Source organism: Ischnura elegans, chromosome 9, assembly GCF_921293095.1.
Source record: "Ischnura elegans chromosome 9, ioIscEleg1.1, whole genome shotgun sequence".
NCBI classification, from domain to species: Eukaryota; Metazoa; Arthropoda; class Insecta; order Odonata; family Coenagrionidae; genus Ischnura; species Ischnura elegans.
Window position 1 is genome coordinate 59,746,703 of NC_060254.1, and position 22,441 is coordinate 59,769,143.

Here is a 22,441-nt window from a genome sequence, read left to right on the forward strand (position 1 = left end):
CGCTATGTCACTGGTATTCATTATACCCTCACTCCAAGTCAGTGGCGTAACTATAGGAATATGCTTTGGGGGGGGGGGTGGAATGGCCTGGGGTGGCGACCCCTCCCCCCTCAATGCAACGGGGTTCGGGAAAATTTTTGAAAAATGACATGCCTGGAAATACATTTTACATCATTTTGGCAATAAAAATTTAACTTAAAGTAGATGCTGTTATTAAATGCCAAAACTAGACAATAGTTTTAAATATTTTTCTACCTACAATGCTTTGGGGAGGGAAACTATCCCCTCACTCCCCCCATTAACCATTATTACACCACTGCCCCAAGTAATGTTTTCTTGTTGCCCGACCTGACAACTTGTCTGACCCCCCCCGGCCAATAATCCTCGCTACGGCGTCCCTGCTCAGTAGACGTCATTCCCAGCATGAGTTTTTCAAGGAAGGTTAACAGTGGGGCTAAAGGTAGACAGCTTTGAAATATATAAATCAAGCTAGCGTAGTCTAATTACATGGTAGTTTCAAGCCAAGTTACCCCCATTCAGGGGAAATGCACTTCAGTTTTAGCTGGTGTCAAGGGATCCTTTTCTGAGTGTGTAGACCGAACTTTACTTACCTTGTGGAGAGTACGTAGGCTATCTATCCCAGCGTTTGGCTCGGCAGGAACGAAGACAACAAATGGGTGAAGTCAACATTTGCAAGTCCTCCAATAGCTCTGAAAGAGACGGATATCTTGTCACGAAGTTACTGAAGACGTATTCCCTTCACGCCGATGGCCTCCCATGGATTGTTCAGTGCAGTTACGTACCTACACACTATAAACCGAACCATACCCGAGTGACAGGGTAACTTCACGATAAACGGACCAAAACACGTCCCTGAATATCCAGAGACTGGCCTTTGACGATGAGCAACTACACAAAAACAAAGCAAACCTTTTGGAGAATGTCGCAATCAAACAACTATATAATCACAACCAGAGGAAATTATTGCGAAATTTTATCACTTTTCCCGATTGCACACAACAAAATCACACGAAATGAGCACTGTCAAATGTGCGCGACGCAACGGAACACAAAACGGATACCATCGGATTAATGTGAGGTTTCAATTGTTTTACTGATACAAACTAGAAAGTTTTCATTCTTCTATAATACACTTCTGAAATCTGAAAAGTTACTAACTATCATTAATTTTATTTTTTACACATTTCATCGATTCCACAGACGTAAACTTATCAAGCAAAGGTGAGTGAGACAGCTTCAGAGTTATGTAGCCAATTTCTACCAGCAGCACTGAACTGAAGATGGCGGCGGGGATAAGTCCTCGCCTACCAGTCGAAAACTCGTGAGTTCGAGTCCCGCCTCGATAAAATCCACTTCCCATATTATTTTGCCGAATTAAGTATTCATTTTATAACTAATTATTGTGATCACTAACTTTCTAAGCTGTGAAATTCTCACTTTACATTGTATTTTTTTTAAACAAAATTGACTTTTCCGTAGTTTTAAGAGCCAGAATAGCGCCATCATCCATTTCCAGGCATGGAATTTCCAAAAATTTTCCGGGGGACGACCTACAAATCCCTCGGTAAGAAATCTCTCGGAGTACCCCCAATCACCCCTGGTTATGGATTTCAAAAATAGCTCCGTCACCATCAGATGATCCTTAACTTTTTTTAATAGCTTTCTGCCAACTTCCACCTTGATTCTTGGGCTTTTGCTTCCCGCATATCTCTCAACTGACATGATTCCTGAATTTAATTGCAAGTGCAGTGATAGCATGATCCCATTTTTTCTCTTACATAAGAATATACATACAATGCGAAGGCCATGGGGGATGCGAAAACCATTCTAAAAATACATATTGCCTACTAAACAAAAGCTTGGAGGAAAGAAATTTCCATGAATGCTGAAAAGGGGAGTCTATTACCTGAGTGGCAGATCTATAAGGACAATTCCCCCCCACCCCCACTGGGTCGAAACATACACAGGATAAAGTAAAATTTTTTGGAGGATGCCACTTTCTACAAAAGTATTTAGTTATATTTTCCGTTATAATTACCTACTTTGACGAATTGAAATACAGATTGGCTCTAAACTTTGGTCCTATTTCACACACTTATGGCTTGTTACAACCCAGTGGCAGATCCAGAGAGGGGCTAGGGAGGCTATACACAATTTACACTAGATAGAATGGTAATTTTGTTTGGACCACCACTACTGCTGGTAAGTTACCCCTCACTTACTCACCTAGACCCCCCTTGTCCCTATCCTGGATCCAGCACCGGTTACTTGACATTGCAAAAGGGTTCACTCTCCATACGTCAAATGTTCTACGTCACAATTTTTTTCACAGGAACTTTCGGCAGGAGCCAGGCCACTTTGACACTCCACTGCCATAAAAACACAGAAGGTGTGCAACGTTGAGCCCAGTTTAATTACAGTCTCCACATTTTAATAACAGCGGCTTGCTAACCCATTCTCACAATAGCCTATTGATAAACCCGTCCAATCTGAAAAAAAGAGAACCCCTTGAACCTCAGTCTGGAACATTTTAATAGGCTAACTGTCACAAATAGTCTTGAAAGCAAGCGATTTTCCTTGTACTACAAATAAGCAAGTTGAACAGCAGGATCTTGATAATCAACAGCACAACTTGCCTCTCATGGATGAGGACACTTCTGTAGGGGCTATATTTTAACACCACTTTAATTTTTTAACAGAATCTAGGTGCCATTAAGGCTGGTTGCACACTGGCACCATTTTCAGCTGGTTTCACGCTCAGGTGACACAAGCATAAAGAAGTGGCTTTGTGCAACAAATCCAATAACCAAGAGTCAGACATACCTGCATCTACTGCAGGTGCCAACCTACGCGGAGCTTTGTACGTACTCACACTCGCACTACACATCCTTGGGTTGGATCTGTCGCTTGTAGACACTTGACCTGAGATGGTGCAGTGCATCAGTATGTGTGTGTTCTGTGATTTTATTTTCTTTGAAACTCATGTCTGTCCATAACGAATACCACGTCCACTGGCAGTGAAAGTTTGCTTGCAAATGACGAGTCCTACACTTGTAGCTACTCATCTCGTTGCCACTTCTTGCCTCTCGAATACGCACAAGCCCGAAACAGCTTGATAACGCTTCCAGTGTACAACAAGCCAGCAAGACTTCAATATCCTTCAATTGTAGAAATGAGTACCTGATCATAATAAATTTCATTGATGTTTTCATTCCTGAATTTATTTCCTTAGTAAATGGGATTATACAGACAAAATGCATTTTCATTGTAGTAAGGCACACTATTGACTGTAGAAAGCTTAGATAAGCTTGACATCCTGAATTTAATTGCAGATTTCATCATCACATAAACCCCTGCACAATACTTTCCTTGCCACTACCAAAAAAGTGAAATTTGAAACTTCATATCAGAATCAACATTCAGATAAAATATGAACTATACACAAAATTTTGCAATAAAAAGATATATCATCACATTCAAGACACAGACTGCTTCTGCCAATTGCTTTTAGCTACCTTGATAGTATCAATCTTTTGCGAAACACAATAACATAGAACAAGACCACAGTTCCCAATGATAGAGGTATCATTCACACCAACTTTGATTTACAATTATAAAACTAGTAGTTACTGCTCAAAGATCTGCTAATAAAACGTGCTGCAATTAAGTTTATGGATAAAATTTTTAAGTGAACCATGCCAAATATTTTTCAAAATAACAAAAATAATATCAGAAAATTCAACTGACATTTGATAAACATGAAAAGAGTACCCTCAAAGGTAAAAAAAAAATTAAAATTACGGAAGCTTACCAGGAGAATGATTAAAACAAGGTGGCCAATAGTTGGTGTTTTGATATCAAATTGAAAAAAAAATAAATTAACTCGAGTCTTATAATTAAGTAATATTTTACAGTGCTTCCATTATAAAAATAAATTTAGCAATATGACAAAATTTAGCATCTTCTCAGGGACCTCTTCTCATTCTTACCATAGAGGATGAATTCATTAAAATTTTGCAAGATCACTTCTCGTAAAAAAAAAACTGGAATGCAGTTAATTCATCAACTGTACGGATTGAATACATCAAAAATGCAGAATATGCTAAACCAAACATGATAAGATAGTGCTTTCAGATAAATTCTTTACAGCAGGGGCTATACTTGACTGCTAACCTTCGGTTACAACACCTTAGCTGCGAAAATTTGAGGAAAGCTGCCTATACAACCAAACAGCTGCACTGAAGAGCTAACCCTGCCATCACAATGCATTCGACAGTAGAGAATATTCAATCAAAGAGCAACCCACAACATTAAAAATATTTTCTGAGGACAAATGCCAGTTGACACATTATCATTCCCATGCATATGCTATGAGCTAAGTCACAAGGACTGCTTATAATAACACAGATAAAATAACTCTTCAAACACTAACCAAATAAGATACACAGCAAATTCTTAAAGCACCAAATAAGAGGAATGGGATCCAGATGCCCCGCAATACAAAATTACAACATCAAAAACCCTCTCACACAAATGCTGATAACCCCGAATGGTACATTTTAAATGTCACAACATTCCTAAAGATTAAAAAATGTAAAAAAGTTATCTCAAACTATGAAGATTGAATCATTTTTGGGTTAAACACTTGGTGAAGTTTTCCATCTTGACATAAAAACTTTGGATTGGAGTTTAAAAAAAAAACAAATCAAGAAAAATCCATCACTTACTGGGAAAGACTTATGAAGTGCACACCTCAAACTATGCCATAACTAGTTTTTAAAAAATGTACGTAATCGTATTTGAAAATATAATGTACAAGTAAAATAATGGGTGCTACCTATGAGTATCTAACAGAACACGTCAGAAACTTCAATCAAGTCCTTTGATACAGGGCAGTGGTCAACTGACAATGGCAATCAATGAGGTATCCTCAAGTTTGGACTGAATGCCACAACAATTAGAAAAATAAGTTAGGCCCAGCACCAAGATTGTTATTCCTAGATGTACTGTATTTTTACGAATGGCACATAAAATGAAAACGACTCAGAAAACATTCCTACTTCAGTGAAAATCCTCTTGGTGAGATTATTTCAGAAGATGACTGTACTACATAAAAGTAACAATAGGAGTTATTAGACCCAGATAAACATTAGAAGTGCGGTGCAAAGTTAAAGGTGCAAAACTAAGCATCTAAAAAAATGACTGAGATGTTGTGTAATACTGGAGTAACCAAGAGAATGCAAAGAGAAAGAGAGAGATCATGTAAAAGTCAACTTTGACAGATTAAATTTTTCATCAATGTCTCTTTTCTAGCAGCTTTCATCAACCTAGTACAAGCTGCAACTATTGATAAATGCAATATTTTTCAAAAGATTAAAATGCTAAAAATAATAGCCAACTAGTATGCATCAATTCTCACTATCAATTCAAAGAGAGCAAATTGCAAATTTTATCTCATGAATTATCATGCATATGTATGTACCTTTAATGGAAAACTTCCAAAGGAAAATCTGAATCATGCTATCCTTAAAATATCCAAACTTCTATCAGTTCAGATTATAAAATAACTTAATAGCACTCTTAATGCCATAATGTATGCTTAGAGCAAATAAATGGTTAAAAAATACGATAAGCCAAAATTATCAAAATATGAATTAAAAAAACTTCTTTAAAAAATCACACGGTATATGAAGCCAACTATTATATGTTAACTTTGCACCCCAATCTTCTTGTGCGTTGTGGCATGAAAAACATTTCAAACAAATAATCGCACATTAAGCGTACTAATAGTAAGTGGTAAGTGTACAACAAAAATTGTTCAATTTTGTTTCCTTAGCCCCTCAAATAATTCAACTTGTCATCCAATCATTCTCAAGCATCTCTTCTCACTTCTTTCTGGAGATCACGCCACAAGGTTGTTGGTTGAGGCAGGGACAACTCTGCAAGATTTATAACCGTCTGCGTAGAAAGGAGAAAATATCATAAGACTTTATAATACATATATACACTTGGAAAAGCCATGAGCATGTGGAATGAAATACAACTGAAAAATTGCAAAAACCATTTTACATGCATATAATTACAAACATAATAAGCATGCATCCATCTACAAAGCATAAAATGTTGTTGTAGTGCTTAAAGTTGCAAATATTTTGGCCCCTTATTTACAGCATCCTTTGATGTCATAGACTTAGGCCTACAGCTATCCGACAAGGGCAGCAGATCATTTGCTTTGCTAGTACAGTGAGTCCTCGTTTAACGTCACTTACCGTTCCTGAAAAATGTGACGATAAACGAAATGACGTTAATCGAAGCATAATATCCCATAAGAAGCAATGTAAAAAGTGAATATTGGCTCCTAGACCTCACAATTCCTACGCGAAAAAAATGTTAGCGTATCATACCTGGGGCATTTTTTACGGTGGGAATGCCAAATTATCGCATAAATACGAGTTCCTGTCTTCATCGACGACAATAGCAGCAGTGACGTAAATCCTTCGCCATTTTTGTATCTTCCAGCATTTGCTTTTCGGCTTCGCTATGGTGGTCGCCCGAGTGAGCGTCGCCTGGGCATCATAATCGCTGAAACATCGTCGCAGTTACAGGAACCAAAATTATTGTGAACTCAGCAAAAAAAGTGACGACAAAAACTCCGAGTTCTACACGGAAAAATGCCTTGATATCACTTTTTAGGTTCCTGCAAACCATTATGTCAAGTAAAACCTTGCGCACCTACGTAAGAATTCATTTTGCAGAAATGTTTGCTAAAACCGTAATCGCAATTAAGAATAAACACACCGTTTTACACTTTGCTTACACTGACTGTATTACCGCCCACAAAATGAACAACCTGCAACGCCCGCCGCTTTGCCTTTTTTTTTCGCGCGAAATTTAAAAGACTTGACGTTATCGCGAAGCGTAGGTGTGATAAACGAATGACGGTCTCAAAATTTTCGTGACGTTATCGCGAAATGACGATAAACGGGGTGACGTAGAACGAGGACTCACTGTAATTACAAAATTTCCCTGGTATAATGGATGAGATTCCCTGTCTTTCACCTGATTTCCAAGACTTATTTCAAATTCCCAGGTTTTTTGCAGCATTTTTGGACTAGTAACAATCATGCTAGAGTTAGTGGACATATTTATTTATTTATTACACATAGCTACAAGTCTATTCCATGAACATTGCCTGGTGGCAGCATGAGATTTAAATAAAGAAATGAATGAAAATTCTACCTATCTAAAAACAAATTAAAGAGACAGAAAATACACCTATAGTATAAAAAAATACATCAATTTGAATATTACACACCTAACAAGTGAAGTTTGAACCAAATAACCCATTTTCCAACCAAGAAACAAATAAACCTTCGATGTCAAAGACTTGGACCTTCAGCCATCTGACAAGAGCAGCAGTTTATTGCAATTGCAATTATTTTTTAACCAAGAATCCATGAACACTTACTCTTTAAAATTTTAGCATTTTCGGGGAAGATCTTAAAAATATCTTCAGGTAGGTCATTCTACTCCTTGATTCCTCTGTTACGGAGAGACTCTTGCAAATTAACGATTTTCTGCTCCTTGAACATGATTTTGAATTTGTGATCGTTCCTTCCTATGTAGCAGGGTGAGTCCAGCTTTTGACATACATATTTCCATCCAACTCCACTCTTATATTAAGGCTTTATAGACCTCACATACCCTATTTATGGTTCTCCTTACTTTTAATGGTTTCCATCCTAAACACCCTACCATAGCTTTTACACTGTCCCCATTCTAGATTATACCTGGTTGCCTTTCCATGAACTTTTTCAAGATTTAAAGTATCAGTTTCAGAATGAGGATCCCACACCAAGGTAGCATATTCTAATACGGAATGAACCTTAGTCATGTAGGCCATTTCTTTGGTTTCTTTTGCACCCTCTTTAATATTTCTCATGACCCAATGCAGTATTTTTAATGATTTTCCCATCACCTGATCAATATGCATTCCTCAAACAAGTTTGGGTGTAAAATTAATACCAAAGTATTTACCACGTTAAATTTGGAAATATTCTCTCCAAGCAAGATGTACGAGCAATTATCCTTGTTTCTCCTCCTTGTGAACATTATTTATGTACCTGCATTTTCCTTCGATAGATTATGCAATTATCAACAAAAAGGCATATTTTGGAGTTACTGTGTGGAGAATGTATTGTATCCTTGGCATCCAGTAACGACTGCAATATCTAATGTTGGCCTACCTCTAGGAAATTAATTAATGGCAACTATTTAATTTTCCAATAAGTCACATAACAAAACTCATATTTTAAAGTAGTTTTTTACTGCTGAATCCATGACCAACATACAGTCACATGCCCAAATCATCTGAGATTTTAAATTTGCAATACGATACACTCAAATAGAGTACCTTGTGTGTATTGAGACAATGCATACTATTCCCTTTTGCAGTGTGTAAAATTCATTCATTAATATGCAAAAGATATGAACAAATAACACTTCAATTGTCAATAACATGCCCTAAAAATGATACCGAGTTTAGATTAATGGAACTTAATTTCTTAGGAGAAAACACAAAGAAACTCACCTGACCAATGATAGGGCTCTCAGATGAGAAAAAGCCTTTCTTTGTAACAACGGATATTTCAAGCTGCCTCGAATTTAGCTCACCAAGGGATATCAAGTACTCAAAAGTTTCATCATAAACTGGATTGCAGTTATCTTTCACCGCCTGTAAACATAAAACATATTTCTCACATCAAAAGTTATGTTGGACATGCATCATAAATGATATTCTCTTCCCAAATAATGACAACTGTAAGAAATCTGAATACCTATATACATATGTTTGTTCATTAAGGAAATCCTTGAATTGTGGTTACTACCACTGAAGTGAAATAAAGAGCTTCCTAAACAATTTCCATGCTGCAAGTGGATGGACAGCATTGAGTTAAGCCCTCTACTAGATACGGAAATATTAAAAGAGGAAGACCAGTAGAATATAAGCACATAGGTAGCACAGAATGTTAAAGAGGTCATATTTTCTTAAATTATTGCAATTTTCATCCAAAGATGGATCAAAAGAGTCTTCAGCATTACAGACAGGTGATCGAGGCATGCAAAATTATTAGAAGATCTGACAATGACCACTGAAGCACATTAACACTAACAAGTTTTAATGAAAGCATTTGTCAGGGGGATATATTTTTCAAAAGATCAACTCTCTTTATAGAACGTTTTTTGTTTCCACATCATAATTATATTTGTTAATTATCTGTCCTAAGAAACATTCATTTAATATTTAGAGCAAGATAGATGAATTCACGAAAAGTCTTGATTATCATTCATATTGCTTAAGCTGACAACAATGCTACAAGATAAACATTTCACACAAAGTGATACCTAAATGTGAACGTGAAAAATCCTTTAACTTGAAAAATAACATTAAAAAATAAAAACTTGTGAAAGATTGTAGCAACGTACTGCACCAACAATTGGGTGCGTGGGAACATAGCTTAAGAACTGTAAATACTAATTTTATTAATTATACTAATTTTCTCAGAAGTAATGAAACACAATCATTAAGTTTTCTAAATTGGAATCACAAATAAAAAGTTGAATTTGTCTTATAGGACTTGAAGATAGGTACTAATATGCCAAAAATAAAGTTTTATCAGCTTAAATTACTGGTATCTTACCTCTGTCTTGCGCTTGGAGTCCTTAGATCTTTCTGGGAGTAAGTACAGCTTCACATAAGGGTCTGGTATGTTATTGGGGTCAGGCATTGGTAAGTTTCTGAAATCACATAAAAGCAGTGTTAATTTTTTAAACCTGTGCCCCACTCTCCAATGGGTGGTAGAGCCCACTGAGGCATTTGATGTTCTTCTCAAGGAGCCTATCAGGATTAATGAAAAAACTTAACCTCATTTGGAAATACTTTCAGGATATCCCTCTCCCTAGATAATCCCTTTCCCTAGATAATCCCTTTCCCCTAGATAGTACCAGGTCAACTAGAATAAATGACCACACAAATTGACCTGGGACTCACAACATGAAATATTGATCAACTCAAAGGCACCAAATTTGAAACTTCGTGCACACATGAATTTTTTGAAAGTTTGTAAGTCAAACGTTCATAAGTAGACGACTTACAGTACTGTAACACAGAAAAAAAATTACAGAACATTTCTCTGCTTTCCAACCAGGAGGAATGCTCCACAACCCAATTGGTAATATTAATGCTCCATCTGACAAGGGAGAAATTGAGTCATTTTCCGAAGCCATGGCATACATGACGACTTTCACCCAGACAAAACCTGAGAAACATTCTCAGGCTGCTCACAAGGAACTTACTGGGGTAAACTTAAATCTTTTCTCTTATATCCCTCATGCATGTTTAATTGTTTTGCTACAATTGAGACGAAAGATTTTCTTCCTATCAAAACAAGCAATCTGAGATTTATAATCTTTCATAACAATGACGATTATGAAATCTATCAATTCAGCTTTCACCCGGTTAAAATTCACCCTGAATGAAAATATACAACCTTTGAAATTTTTCACAGATTTTTCTATTTGGTATGACACATTTCCTCACTAGAGCATCATTCTGTGAAAATTTACGAAGGTTGTATATCTTCATTGACAATGACGTTTATTTCAAATAGCAAATACAGTAAAACCTCTATGTAGTGAACCTCTTTACATCATAAGCCTCCATACTTCATACCACCCCTACGGTCCCGTCAGACTTACATGTAAATTTATAGGCAAACCTCCATATAGTGAACGTCTTTATCTCGTAAAATCTCCATTTATCATACCAAGGAGATACCCCTGAGACAGCCTAAATACCTCCGCAAATCGTACCAAGACAACTAGAGACCATTAATGCAGCCGCGATTACACACATGGAATGACATATTTAGCAATAAATGTTTCACACTTATTTTTTTTCTTTTACACCTTTATTATGTTGTAATTTTCACGTTAGCCATTAGTTAAGGCCATTTTATTCCATATGAGAGCATACCTTACAGTAAATAAGAAAAAAGGTATCCAACTATTCCAATCATTTTAAGTGACTGTTGAATTGAGAGAGATTACATCATTTTCTCTCGAATCATGGTAAAAATAACGCGATAGTGCTCGCTTTCTGTTATTAATAAATAGTAATTGTATAAGGTCACTAATACACACACTAAATAAATACTAAATGTATAAGCTCACTAAAATCTTTGTTTAAACATATTGTTATAATGGTTAAAAAGACAGTAATGCCTTTCATTTCCGAAGGATATGAAATAACGTAGCCTATCACAAAATCTCTCTATATTGAACCTCCATAAATCAAATTGCCTAAACTTTGGTCCCCTCCATTACGATGTTAAGAGGTTTTACTGTATCTACAAATATATATAAAGATAATTGTAAATTACGACTTGTGTACCATAATGTACTTTTCTTTGTGAAAAGAAAACTTCTTGTACATTCTAGCCTGTATCAATAAATGATAAAACATAAAATATCAAAATACTCACACTACTTTATGGATGACAATAATAAATCTCTGCCTCTGAGTGCTATACCTAAGGGTAAGCTGTATTCTGCCAAGCCCAACATCACCAGTAGACCTACATAAGCAAAGGAGAGAATGCATAAAATCAAGTAAAAATTGCCAACAAATTTTTCCAATGGTGAGAAAAACCATGTATTCTTAATGAATGAAAGAATGGCACATTAATGAATGGCAACCCCTATAGTCTATTCACTTTATGTCTGCGGGTGAGCTTTCGTGAGAGCCCGGATGCTCTCGGATGGCTTCGCTGATAGGGGAGGGGTAGTACCGAGAGAAAGAGGAGGAGCAAACATAACGTTGCCGAATGTATATAACCGCCCTACTTTGTCACTGAAAACGTGTGAGTCATAGGTGGCCACAGGTATTTTGGCCCCGGCTCCGAGACAATATACATACTCATTTGGAAGGTATCGGGGATAATCCTTTCACAGAAGCCCGTGACATTGTCAGCTACCGTGCTGAATGAGGCATCGTTGGTGGAAGGCATACTTGATCACATCAAGGAGAACGCGTGAGGTTTGGCAACACTGCTCCACGAGCAGACTCACGATGTTCACTCGGTGGAGGTCTGAGAGCGACTCACTGAGACCACGCCTACTGTGTGCTGATTGGCAAAGGCAAAGTCACATATGGTTGGAAGGAAATTACTTTGCTTTTCTACAAAACACACACTTTATTGCCGACTAGTTTCGGTTACACTGTACCATTTTCAAGACTAGTGATACACATAAGAATTTGCCGGGATATATACTCTGTGGTCGGGTGATTGGAGGGGAAGGGGGGAGGGGAGGTAAGTGACGGGAAGGGGGAAGGTGGGAAGAGATAGGGGAAAAAACCAGAGGTAGTTACAGAGGGGAGCGTGGGTTGGCGTCACAAGGATTAGACCTAGACATTCCACTATTACACGCCAAAAATCCTTGTGACGCCAACCCACGCTCCCCTCTGTAACTACCTCTGGTTTTTTCCCCTATCTCTTCCCACCTTCCTCCTTCCCGTCACTTACTTCCCCTCTCCCCTTCCCCTCCAATCACCCGACCACAGAGTATATATCCCGGCAAATTCTTATGTGTATCACTAGTCTTGAAAATGGTAAAGTGTAACCGAAACTAGTCGGCAATAAAGTGTGTGTTTTGTAGAAAAGCAAAGTAATTTCCTTCCAACCATATAATGGAATTCTACAAAGTAAAGGCCTCAACAATTCAGTGCAAAGTCACATGTCGAGAAGCTTTCCCTCCCCTCATCTCCACTTACTTTGGCCACACCAGCTCACCCGCAGTGATAAAATGAACAGAGTATAATTATAATAATATATAGAAAACATCCATGTACATATATGTATGTATCAAATTAACTTTCACATCATTAGTATTCTGTATACAGACAAAAAAGGAACTTATAAACCACTAATTCTTCAAGGCATAATTTGTCTCGGGCATGACTCCAGAGAATCAACTTAAAATAATGAAAAGTAAAATATTTTGTAATTAAACATGAATTAAATAACCTGCAACCTAGGTTTCAACATGGAGGGTAAACGTCTGGTACAATTGAATGGAAGACATTCTGTCCAAAAATTTGTACTAAAATTACCTTTCCTTGATGAAATTAAAACTTATCATACATTCTAGCCCATATCAATAAATAGTAAAACAGATAATATCAAAATACTTCATCGGTTCAAAAGAAGACATAAACTGTCTTCCATTCAAGTGTATCAAATGATGACATGCCACAACGAAACATAAGTCATGCTTAATAGGCGCTATACACGTTCCAGCCCTATCACCCGACATGACCAAACTCCCTGACCATCCCAGCCGGGACGGGCTCTATAGACATCCGAACCAATCCACCCGACGCAACCAACTTAAAAAATATTACTCAGTGAACAACGTGATCGCGTGGAGCAAAGTTGGTTTCGGCTGGTGTTGGCAATGGCACCGCATTTTTCGAAAAAAAAAAAAAAAAATGGGTTTGGCTTTAGCCATTAGGGTGGTTTCCTATTATTTTTTTATTGCCTAAATCGAAAGATTATTACTCCTGGAGTACGTACTTCACGCTTTTAGATTTTTAAATGACAATATCTATATTTCGCAATTAAATGAAATGTGAAAATTTTCAAGCGCGGGAAAATGCGATGGGTAAGTATAAATGCCGGGAAAACTCCCGTGTGACGTCGTTCTGGTTCCCGCTGCCACCTAGTGAGGTGACCTTGGGGCGAGGCTCTGAGCGCTGATACGACGCAGGATGCTAGCAGGTAGCAGAGTACCATGCTAGCTGGTAGCAAATGGCTTAAATAAGGATTATTAATACCTTATGAAACGAGGAAAACTTTCCAACCTTAGCCAGTTTTAATAGATGATTATTAAGACATGTTTCCCTGAATTTTGTGCCTCATGCATGCATTGGTCATCTCAGACGATGTAAAACTCCTATGTACTTGTATAGAAACTAGGTCCCTGTGACGTCACGTGGAGTGGCATCGCATGGGTGCCAATCTGGCCTTTTTCAGATGAGGATAACATTGACCCTTGCCATTCGTCTAAACCAATATTTCTAAAACCAAATAATTTGTATATTATGAATACACTAATGGTGGGTAACAAATCGCAACAAATGCCTTTCGTTTTTTTTTAATGAAGGAAACTACCCTATTAGGTTCTCATTGATGGCATAAAAAAAGAGAAAAGTAAGGGCAAAGAGGTGACTGCTTGAAGTTTCAACCACACGAATTTATTGCGAGAATTGGATGGAAACTATTTCTGAAATTATTTGCAGGTGGGCAAAGTGTGTTTCAGGGAGTTGCTTGGCAAGTATCACACCTCAAATCAGTGGCGTAACTATGGGGGGGAAGAGGGGAATAGATCCTCCCCAAAGCCTCTGAGAAATAAAAAAAATATTTTCAACTATTGCCTAGTTTTGACAATTTTATCTGCATTTCCTCAAAGTGAAATTTTAAGTGCCAAAATGACGTAAAATGTATTTCCAGGCATATTATTTTTCAAAAATTTTCCTGTTGCTCGAAAGGGGGGCTTCAACCCTGACCCTCACATTCTCCCCCAAAATATATTCCAAGTTACGCCCATGGTCCTTATATACTGGTTGCCAATCTCCCGACATATTCCGGCTCGGGAGTGTAGCCTGAGATTCCGCTTTCACCCCTCAAACCCCTCACACGCCTCCCCTCAAACACAACTATGGGCACAGTGCGCTGCCACTAGTGGAAATATGGAACTAACTGCGCTGTCGAAAGCATATACCGCCGCCGACAGTGCAATTAGTTCCATATTTCCCCTAGTGACAGCGCACTGTGCCCATAGTTATGTTTGAGGGGAGGCGTGTGAGGGGTTTGAGGGGTGAAAGCGGAATCTCAGACAACACACCCGAGCCGGAGATTAGTAACCAGTATATAAGGGCCATGGTTACGCCACTGCCTCAAATTGATAAATGACATAAATAGCTGATAACAGTACAGACATTGCGTCGCCACAGAAATTGGGGTAGGGCGGTTGGATGGTCTTTCAGTACCAACCGCCTGACCGTCAGGTCCGACTGTTTTTGTCGGGCAACAGGCCTACACACCCTTTAACCGTCGGCGCCAAAGTAGTTGGTCCCAACAGTCGGGTGGTCCGGTCGGAACGTATGCAGCGCTTTTAAATAAAATCATTTGGAATTGCAAACATTTTAACTTTTTATTATCTCCACAGCATATTTGTGAACCTTCCATAGTCAAACGTACAGATCCTCAGCCATCCGATAGCATGATGGCACTTTTGATTTGCGTGTCACAACATAAATTTTCTCCGATGCCATGGGTGGAGACTCCCTCTCTTTCCTCTGATCTCCCTGAACAATATCTAATTCCCTCGTTTCCTTAACACATTCAATGCAGGCCTGATTTTCAGTATAGTCAGGGTTCCCACTCTAACTAAATTATAAAATTCACGGTTTTTTCCAGGTTTTCACGGTCTAAATATCGTCAAATTCACGGTCTGTTGATAAGTCATTTTAGGCAGAAATATTGATGACGTAACAATCACCGCCCGCACGTTAACTAAAAATTTATCAACCGCGACAGGCACCGTGAATTCACACGTAGCAATGAAAGTGCTATTGCACAAGGACCAATTATTGCACTTCGACTATACGTGTGCAGATGAATGGGTGGACAGTGTCTGTATGTGGCTCGGCCTTGAAACATGATTGAAATATCATTTTTTCTTTTGATCTTTCAATTGTAGTTCTTTTTCTATAAGTTTGAGAGATTTTTAAGGTTTTAATGTTGAAATTCACGGCTATTTCCAGGTTTTTTCACGGCAGACGAAATTCACGGTTTATTCACGGTTTTAAGGTTTTCACGGTCGAGTGGGAACCCTGATAATAATAATAATAATAATAATAAATTTATTTCACCATTGGCAAATTATACATCTGCAAGGCTAAAGTCAATATGAGATACCAGCATACATACATGATTGAATATGAGATACCAACATACCTACATACATGATTGAAAATTTTCCAGGTTCTTGGGAATTCTCAAGATAATCATTTCACTATATGTACAAAACATTAGAAACAGAGCTGAGAGGGTTATAAACATACTAACAGAAAGTATGGAAAATTATAGGCATTCAAGTTGCCATCTAGAAAATTTCCTTTATAATGCATCCTCCAGGTATTCATTAATACTGTAATAGCATTTTTCAGCTAGGAGGCTTTTTAGTCTCCTTTTGAATTCGGAAGGTGATTTGCAATTTTTTATTTCATCGGAAACTTTATTGTATAGGATCGAGGCAGAGTGGTAGGGACCTTTTAGGCAGAGAGAGCTGGAATATTGGTTGGAATGGATGTTATTTCTAGAACGGGTGACGTGATCATGGTAGGTAGAGTTTTGAAGAAAATGGGAAGGGTTAGCTTTGACAAAACAGGCACATGTAAGGATATATAAAGAAGGGAGGGTGAGGATTTTAGATTTAGCAAAGAAGATTTTACCGGGAGTGCAAATAGGGACATGGTACATAGCTTTAATGGCTTGTTTTTGGGCTGAAAAGGCTCTTTTTGCTGCAGGTGAGTTTCCCCAAAACAGAATGCCATAAGAGATATGGGAATGAATTTTCGCGAAGTACAGTGGAACTTGGTTAGTACGTTTCTGAAGGGACCACGAAAAATGAACGTACTAACCAGGAAAACATACTAACGAGGAAAGTAAATAATAGCAGTCGAGGTTATTGCAATCAGTGAAAAAGTCGTCATAATTACAATTACTATCGGTAGTTCTCATAGGATCGCCTTCCTGAACTCTTTTCACATTTAAAATCAAGAAAATGAGCGCTACCATGAAAAACAATACCATGTGAATAAAAATCGCAATTTTTCATGGACATCCCGGAGACGATTTCATGATTACGGCGTCTATCTCCCGTGATTTATCCTATATATATTTACAGAACGAGGACGAGTGAAGCTCAGACAAGTCATTTTTCTTTCTCACAGCGTACTCGGAGAATATAACAACAACCCGGAGTAAGTCAACTGGTTTTTTAAACATCATAAAAATTGGGCAAAATTATATTATGACTTTCAAATTACGGCAACAGCCATAGACATTCGCTTCTGGAATGATACCATTTCGATTGTAAAATCGATCGATATATCGACTGATGACACGCAAGATTATTAGATTACGACGTAATTACAAGAAAATTTTATATTAAACAGTTGAAATTTACTTTCAAAATTTGTCTAATGTCGTCTGCTTTCGTTCCGAGATCAATTATTTTTAAGCTAAGCTTCGCGTGGAGATCCTGAGGATCGTCTGCTCCCGCAACAGTAGTCAAGTAAATACGCACGACGTCGAGTTTATGGAACAGTACTGCTTTAGATAATGTGGAAATTGTCTGACTCATCTCTTCATCATGATAACTCGTGCAATAGCAACAATTGCCCACTCACGAACTTTGTGCGCAGCAGTGGGCACTCCCAAGCGCTCCAAAGGCAACAGAAGGTAAGGAGCTCGGGGTGGGGAAAATTGGGGCTTCTTATTGGCTGTAGTTTGACATAGTCAGACATTCCCGAAAAATGGCCGCATTTTATTATTCAGCACGTCACAAGAATTCAGAAATGCATTTGGATAAATTACGGTAGAAGAAAGAGATGTGGAATGAATGGAAGAATGTTAATGGCTAATAATAATAAATTAAATCATGAATTCAGACGCTTGCGACCCTTAAGAAGACACTAGAGAACGAATTGCGGGTTGCGTCACGGCAAGCAATTGAGCGTACTAACCAGGAAAGCGCAATTTTTTCAAACGTACTAACCAAATTCTTTTACCTGTATTTTGTTCGGATGGTACCGGGACCGAGGGAAATCGCCGTACTAAAGAGGAAAACGTACTAAGGAGGAACGTACTAACCAAGTTCCACTGTATACCATTTTTAAAGTGTCCATTGATACAATCGGATACAACCTTCTAATCATAAATATACCCACGGAGATTTTTTTGAGTACGACCTGTACGTGAGGTGCCCAATCAAGATTGGTGGAGATTTGAAGTCCAAGGAACTTTGTGGTGTCAACATCAGAGGATTGTGAGATTTTGTCTATGTGAGGGATAAGATCCTTTTTGAAGGAGTTTTTATGTAGGAATTGGAGGAAGACAGTTTTCTGGTTGTTAACTATCAGTTTGTTCCTTTTACACCATTGATGCATTTCATTGATTGTGAGGTTAGTCCGGTCAACAATATTTTGAGCATTATTTGCAGTAATGATGGTCGAGGTGTCATCCGCGTAGAGAGTGATTTTAGAATGAGACAAATGAGTAGGGAGATCGTTGATGTAGAGCAGGAAAAGTATAGGGCCAAGGAGGGATCCTTGAGGCACTCCCCTTGTGGAATAGTCATCAAAATCGGCCGTTAAAATAAGAAAGAAAAATAGAGGGAGGTTTCCGCACCATAACTTCCGTTCAAATAATGCTTTTTACAAATAGTGCACACGGTTCAGAAGAGGAAAGCTCGCTGAAGGCCATGCACATGATCGGAAGACTCGGAAGTGTATATTAGTCATGTGCTGAGGAGGAGAAAGGGCTCCCGGCCCAACTAGCAGAGCATGTCAATTAACGTGCTCTGTATCTCGGCTTGGACAGGACCACGTCAATAGGGTGGTTTCCTCATATTTTTTTATTACCTAAATCAAAAGATTATTACTCCTGAGGTACGCATTTCAGGCTCTTACATTTTCGAATGACGATATCTATTTTTTGCGATTAAACGAAAAGTGAAAATTTTCAAGTGCGCGAAAACGCGACGGCTAAATAGAAATGATCGGAAAAGTCCGTGTGACGTATTTCTGGTTTCCACTGCCACCCTGTGAGGTGACCTTGAGGCGAGCCTTGAGCGCTGATACGATGCAGGCTGCTACCAGGTAGCAGAGTACCCTGCTAGCAGGTAGCAATTGGCTTAAATATGGATTAATACTACCTAATCAAACAAAGGAAACTTTCCGACCTTAGACAATTTAAATAAGTGATTATTAAGAGATGTTTCCCTGAGATATGTGACTCATGCATGTATTGGTAACCTCATACGATGTGAAACTCCTATTCTCTCGAGTAGAAACTAGGTGGAGTGGCATCCCATGGGCCCCAATCTGGCCTTTTTCAAATTAGGTTAAAATTGACCATTGCCATTCATCTAAACTGGAATTTCTAAAACCAAATAATTTTTATATTATGAAAACCCTAATGGTGGGTAAAGAATAGTAATCAATGCATTTTGTTTTCTTTGATGAAGGAAACTACCCTATTAACGTTCTCCACACTGAATGCGTTAATCTGCAAAAACCCTACCTGAACACACCATCTGACTACTGAATAAATCTTTACCAGATTAACCAGATGTTTCCTCAACATTTAAGTTGAAACTCAATGGACAAGGATAGATACAAAGTGCTGGATATGAAGTCACTCACTTGGCAGCTGCACTTGTACGGAACCTCAGCTCAGAATCGTCATCATCAGGAGGCGGCATGGAAGGAATTGAAGGAGGCTCTGCATCAAGGTTGGACGCCACTTCACTGGTAATGAGCTTAGATGCACTCAGGGATGATGCTGAAGTCACAGAGTCATGAGATGCCTGTTTCTTCAGGGGACTATGAGCTGTAATTCAAATGAGAATTATGTAGGGAGCAAATTTTGACCCAAATGTTGAAAAAATTGGATATCACACCCATGTGCTGAGTATGCATGATGAAAAAATTTAAAAAAGTGAAAATGGAACTATGAAAGGGAAGATGGGGTAAGATAACAAAATTAAGCTTCAGGTTTATTTCCCTTGCAAGAGGTATAAATAATTGAAATTTGAAGGGATAATTCTTTCATCCTTTATGCTCAGTAAAAAAATTTGATACCACATATTACTCTCCATCAACATCCATCTACCCACTCAGCCAGATTGACTAGCTTGGCTAAATTCAAGAATGTGATTCACTTATGGCTAGCATCAGTGGCGGATCCAGGATAGGGACAGGGGAGGGGCTAAGAGGGGGTTAATATTCTAGCAGTAGTGGGGGGTCAGAAAAACATTACTATTCTATCTGGTGTAAATTGGATACCCTAGCTCCCTTGCCCCCCCCCCCCCCCCCTCCCATAGATCCGCCACTGGCTAGCATTGCTTACATTGTATTCTTTTGGCAAATTTTATAAGCATACCACTTGTGCTATTGTACTCTAAAATGCAGCTTATAAACAGTGATTTTTTGTAACTTTTATTGTATATTTATGATCAATTGAATTTTCTTCTGATGAGGTCTTCTGAATACTTTTGACCAATAAATAATTATTATTGTAATAACATGTTATTGTACTCCCCCAATTTCCTTTTCCACTCACAATCATTCCGTGAATTTAGAGGTCATGAGCTTCCAAACAGACTCAACCATTGAAAACACAACTTACATTGGGGAGTTGTTGGAGACTCCGATCCAGACACATTGTCCTTTGCAACCAATGGGGCTGGCACTCCATTTTCTTTTTCAGATGGTTCCTTTGACTTCTCGCTTTCATCATCATCTTCTTCCTCCTTGGGTTCCTCATGCTTGAGAATCTGCATAAAGAAAAAGAAATCCCATTCATGATGCAACCAAATCCGAGCATTTTCTTAAAGTGAATCTAATTGTTAGTCGGAGATTGAAAAGAGATACGGGTTGAATAACAACCACCATGACATAGCTAGGCTTATGGGTTATCCTCTGAATATTGATATATCTTCATGATGATAGTTTTGCCAGCGCTGCACTAGGTGTCTTCAGGATTGAAGCGTGGGATACAGGTTTTTGCCCATCTCGTATAGGCCTTGGTTCAGACTGATTGTCGAAGAGTTGACTTGGTGGAGGTTCATGGATAGTAATAAATGAAACAACTGCAGTAATTTTCCACACTATTTTTTTAATCTTTCTCGCCTGATTTCAATGCTTATGCATCATTTTCAAGAGCTGTCTCACAACACTCAAGAGACAGCTCTTGACAAGACAAGAGCTGTCAAGATACAGTCCTTGAAAATGATGCGTAACCATTGAAACCGGTCAAGAAAGATTAAAAAAGTGTGGAAACTTGCTACAGCTGTTTCATTTATCACTAGGCCTAGGTTTTTGCCCGTTTTCTTTGCATATGCCAAAACCAAGGCCTATAAGAGATAGGCAAAAATCTGCAACCCACACTTCAAATCTAAAGACGCCTACCACAACAGCAGTGAAACTGTCGTCACGAAGATGAATCAACATTGAACTAAAGGCATTTTGAGACATAAAATTGCAGGCTTCCCTAATTCATTTCTTATTCTCAAATATCGGGGAATATTCATGTCAGCCAATTAACAATGCGCTACAATAGCATAGTAAAAATTTACAGCAGTTACTGCAATTAACTAGTACAGTTGAGGACCTCAAATCCGGAATCCAGAAACCCGTAAAACCAGAAATCCGGAACGGCTCACGGCTTACTTTGCTACATAAGCATCTACATATGTGTGTCATGAGTGACCGCGTGCACACCCTTCATTATGTAAAAATACTGTAACGTTTTCAATTATCCACTACTACCTTACAAATAATTTTATTACACTTCAAAAACAAGCTCTATATTTTAAGACTCGGGAGCAAAAAACAACATCAACAAGCCGCCATGACTATTACAATACCATTTGTACTACCCGTACTACCACTCACTGAGCCACTGCCATGAACTGCACCAGTGGGGATCTTGAGTTCTGCCGTATCCCTTTTCCTCCGGTCTCTTTCCCTCTCGCAGGCGCCTCCTTTTTCTCTGCGTCCTTTTCTTCTTTCTGCCTATCTTGAATTCTGCCGTATCTCTTCCTCCGCTCTCTCAATACACCCCTACTTTAGTCTTTCTCCCGATCTTTCTTTATAACACGTCTACCTCCTCCTTCTCTCCATACACGACACCCTTTGTTTTCTTTCCTTTCCACGTCCCCCACTACCATTCTTGCCTCCTCACTACCATTGTTAATTTTAAATTATTTAATCAAACAACATGGTGATGTAAGATTTCACTTTTTCCCGGCGTATGATGGCGGTGAATTCTTCTCGGGTTTCCATCCGGGTGAGCTCCATCTCCATCGCTGCCGACGTTTCGATAGAATCCTTTTCTATCGTCATCAGGGCCGATGATGCTAGTAGGAAAGTGCCAGGTTTATATATCCTCGCTATAATATATAAACCTGGCACTTTCCTACTGGCATCATCGGCCCTGATGACGATAGAAAAGGATTCTATCGAAACGTCGGCAGCGATGGAGATGGAGCTCACCCAGATGGAAACCCG

General features: G+C 38.5%; 1 protein-coding gene across 6 annotated transcripts in view; it reads right to left on the reverse strand.

The window, feature by feature from the left end:
- Positions 1–3,224: 3,224 nt before the first annotated feature.
- The window catches only part of LOC124166066 (extended synaptotagmin-2), a 63,416-nt gene continuing 44,199 nt past the window's right edge, over positions 3,225–22,441 (reverse strand). For all 6 annotated transcript variants that reach the window (XM_046543679.1, XM_046543682.1, XM_046543680.1 and 3 more), the window contains 6 exons: positions 20,559–20,706; positions 19,574–19,760; positions 11,565–11,657; positions 9,723–9,819; positions 8,612–8,755; positions 3,225–5,979 (listed from right to left, as the gene is read on the reverse strand). In XM_046543679.1, the coding sequence (XP_046399635.1) occupies positions 5,893–5,979; positions 8,612–8,755; positions 9,723–9,819; positions 11,565–11,657; positions 19,574–19,760; positions 20,559–20,706 (756 nt within the window). In that variant the 3' untranslated portion in view covers positions 3,225–5,892. The remainder of the gene's footprint in view (positions 5,980–8,611; positions 8,756–9,722; positions 9,820–11,564; positions 11,658–19,573; positions 19,761–20,558; positions 20,707–22,441) is intronic.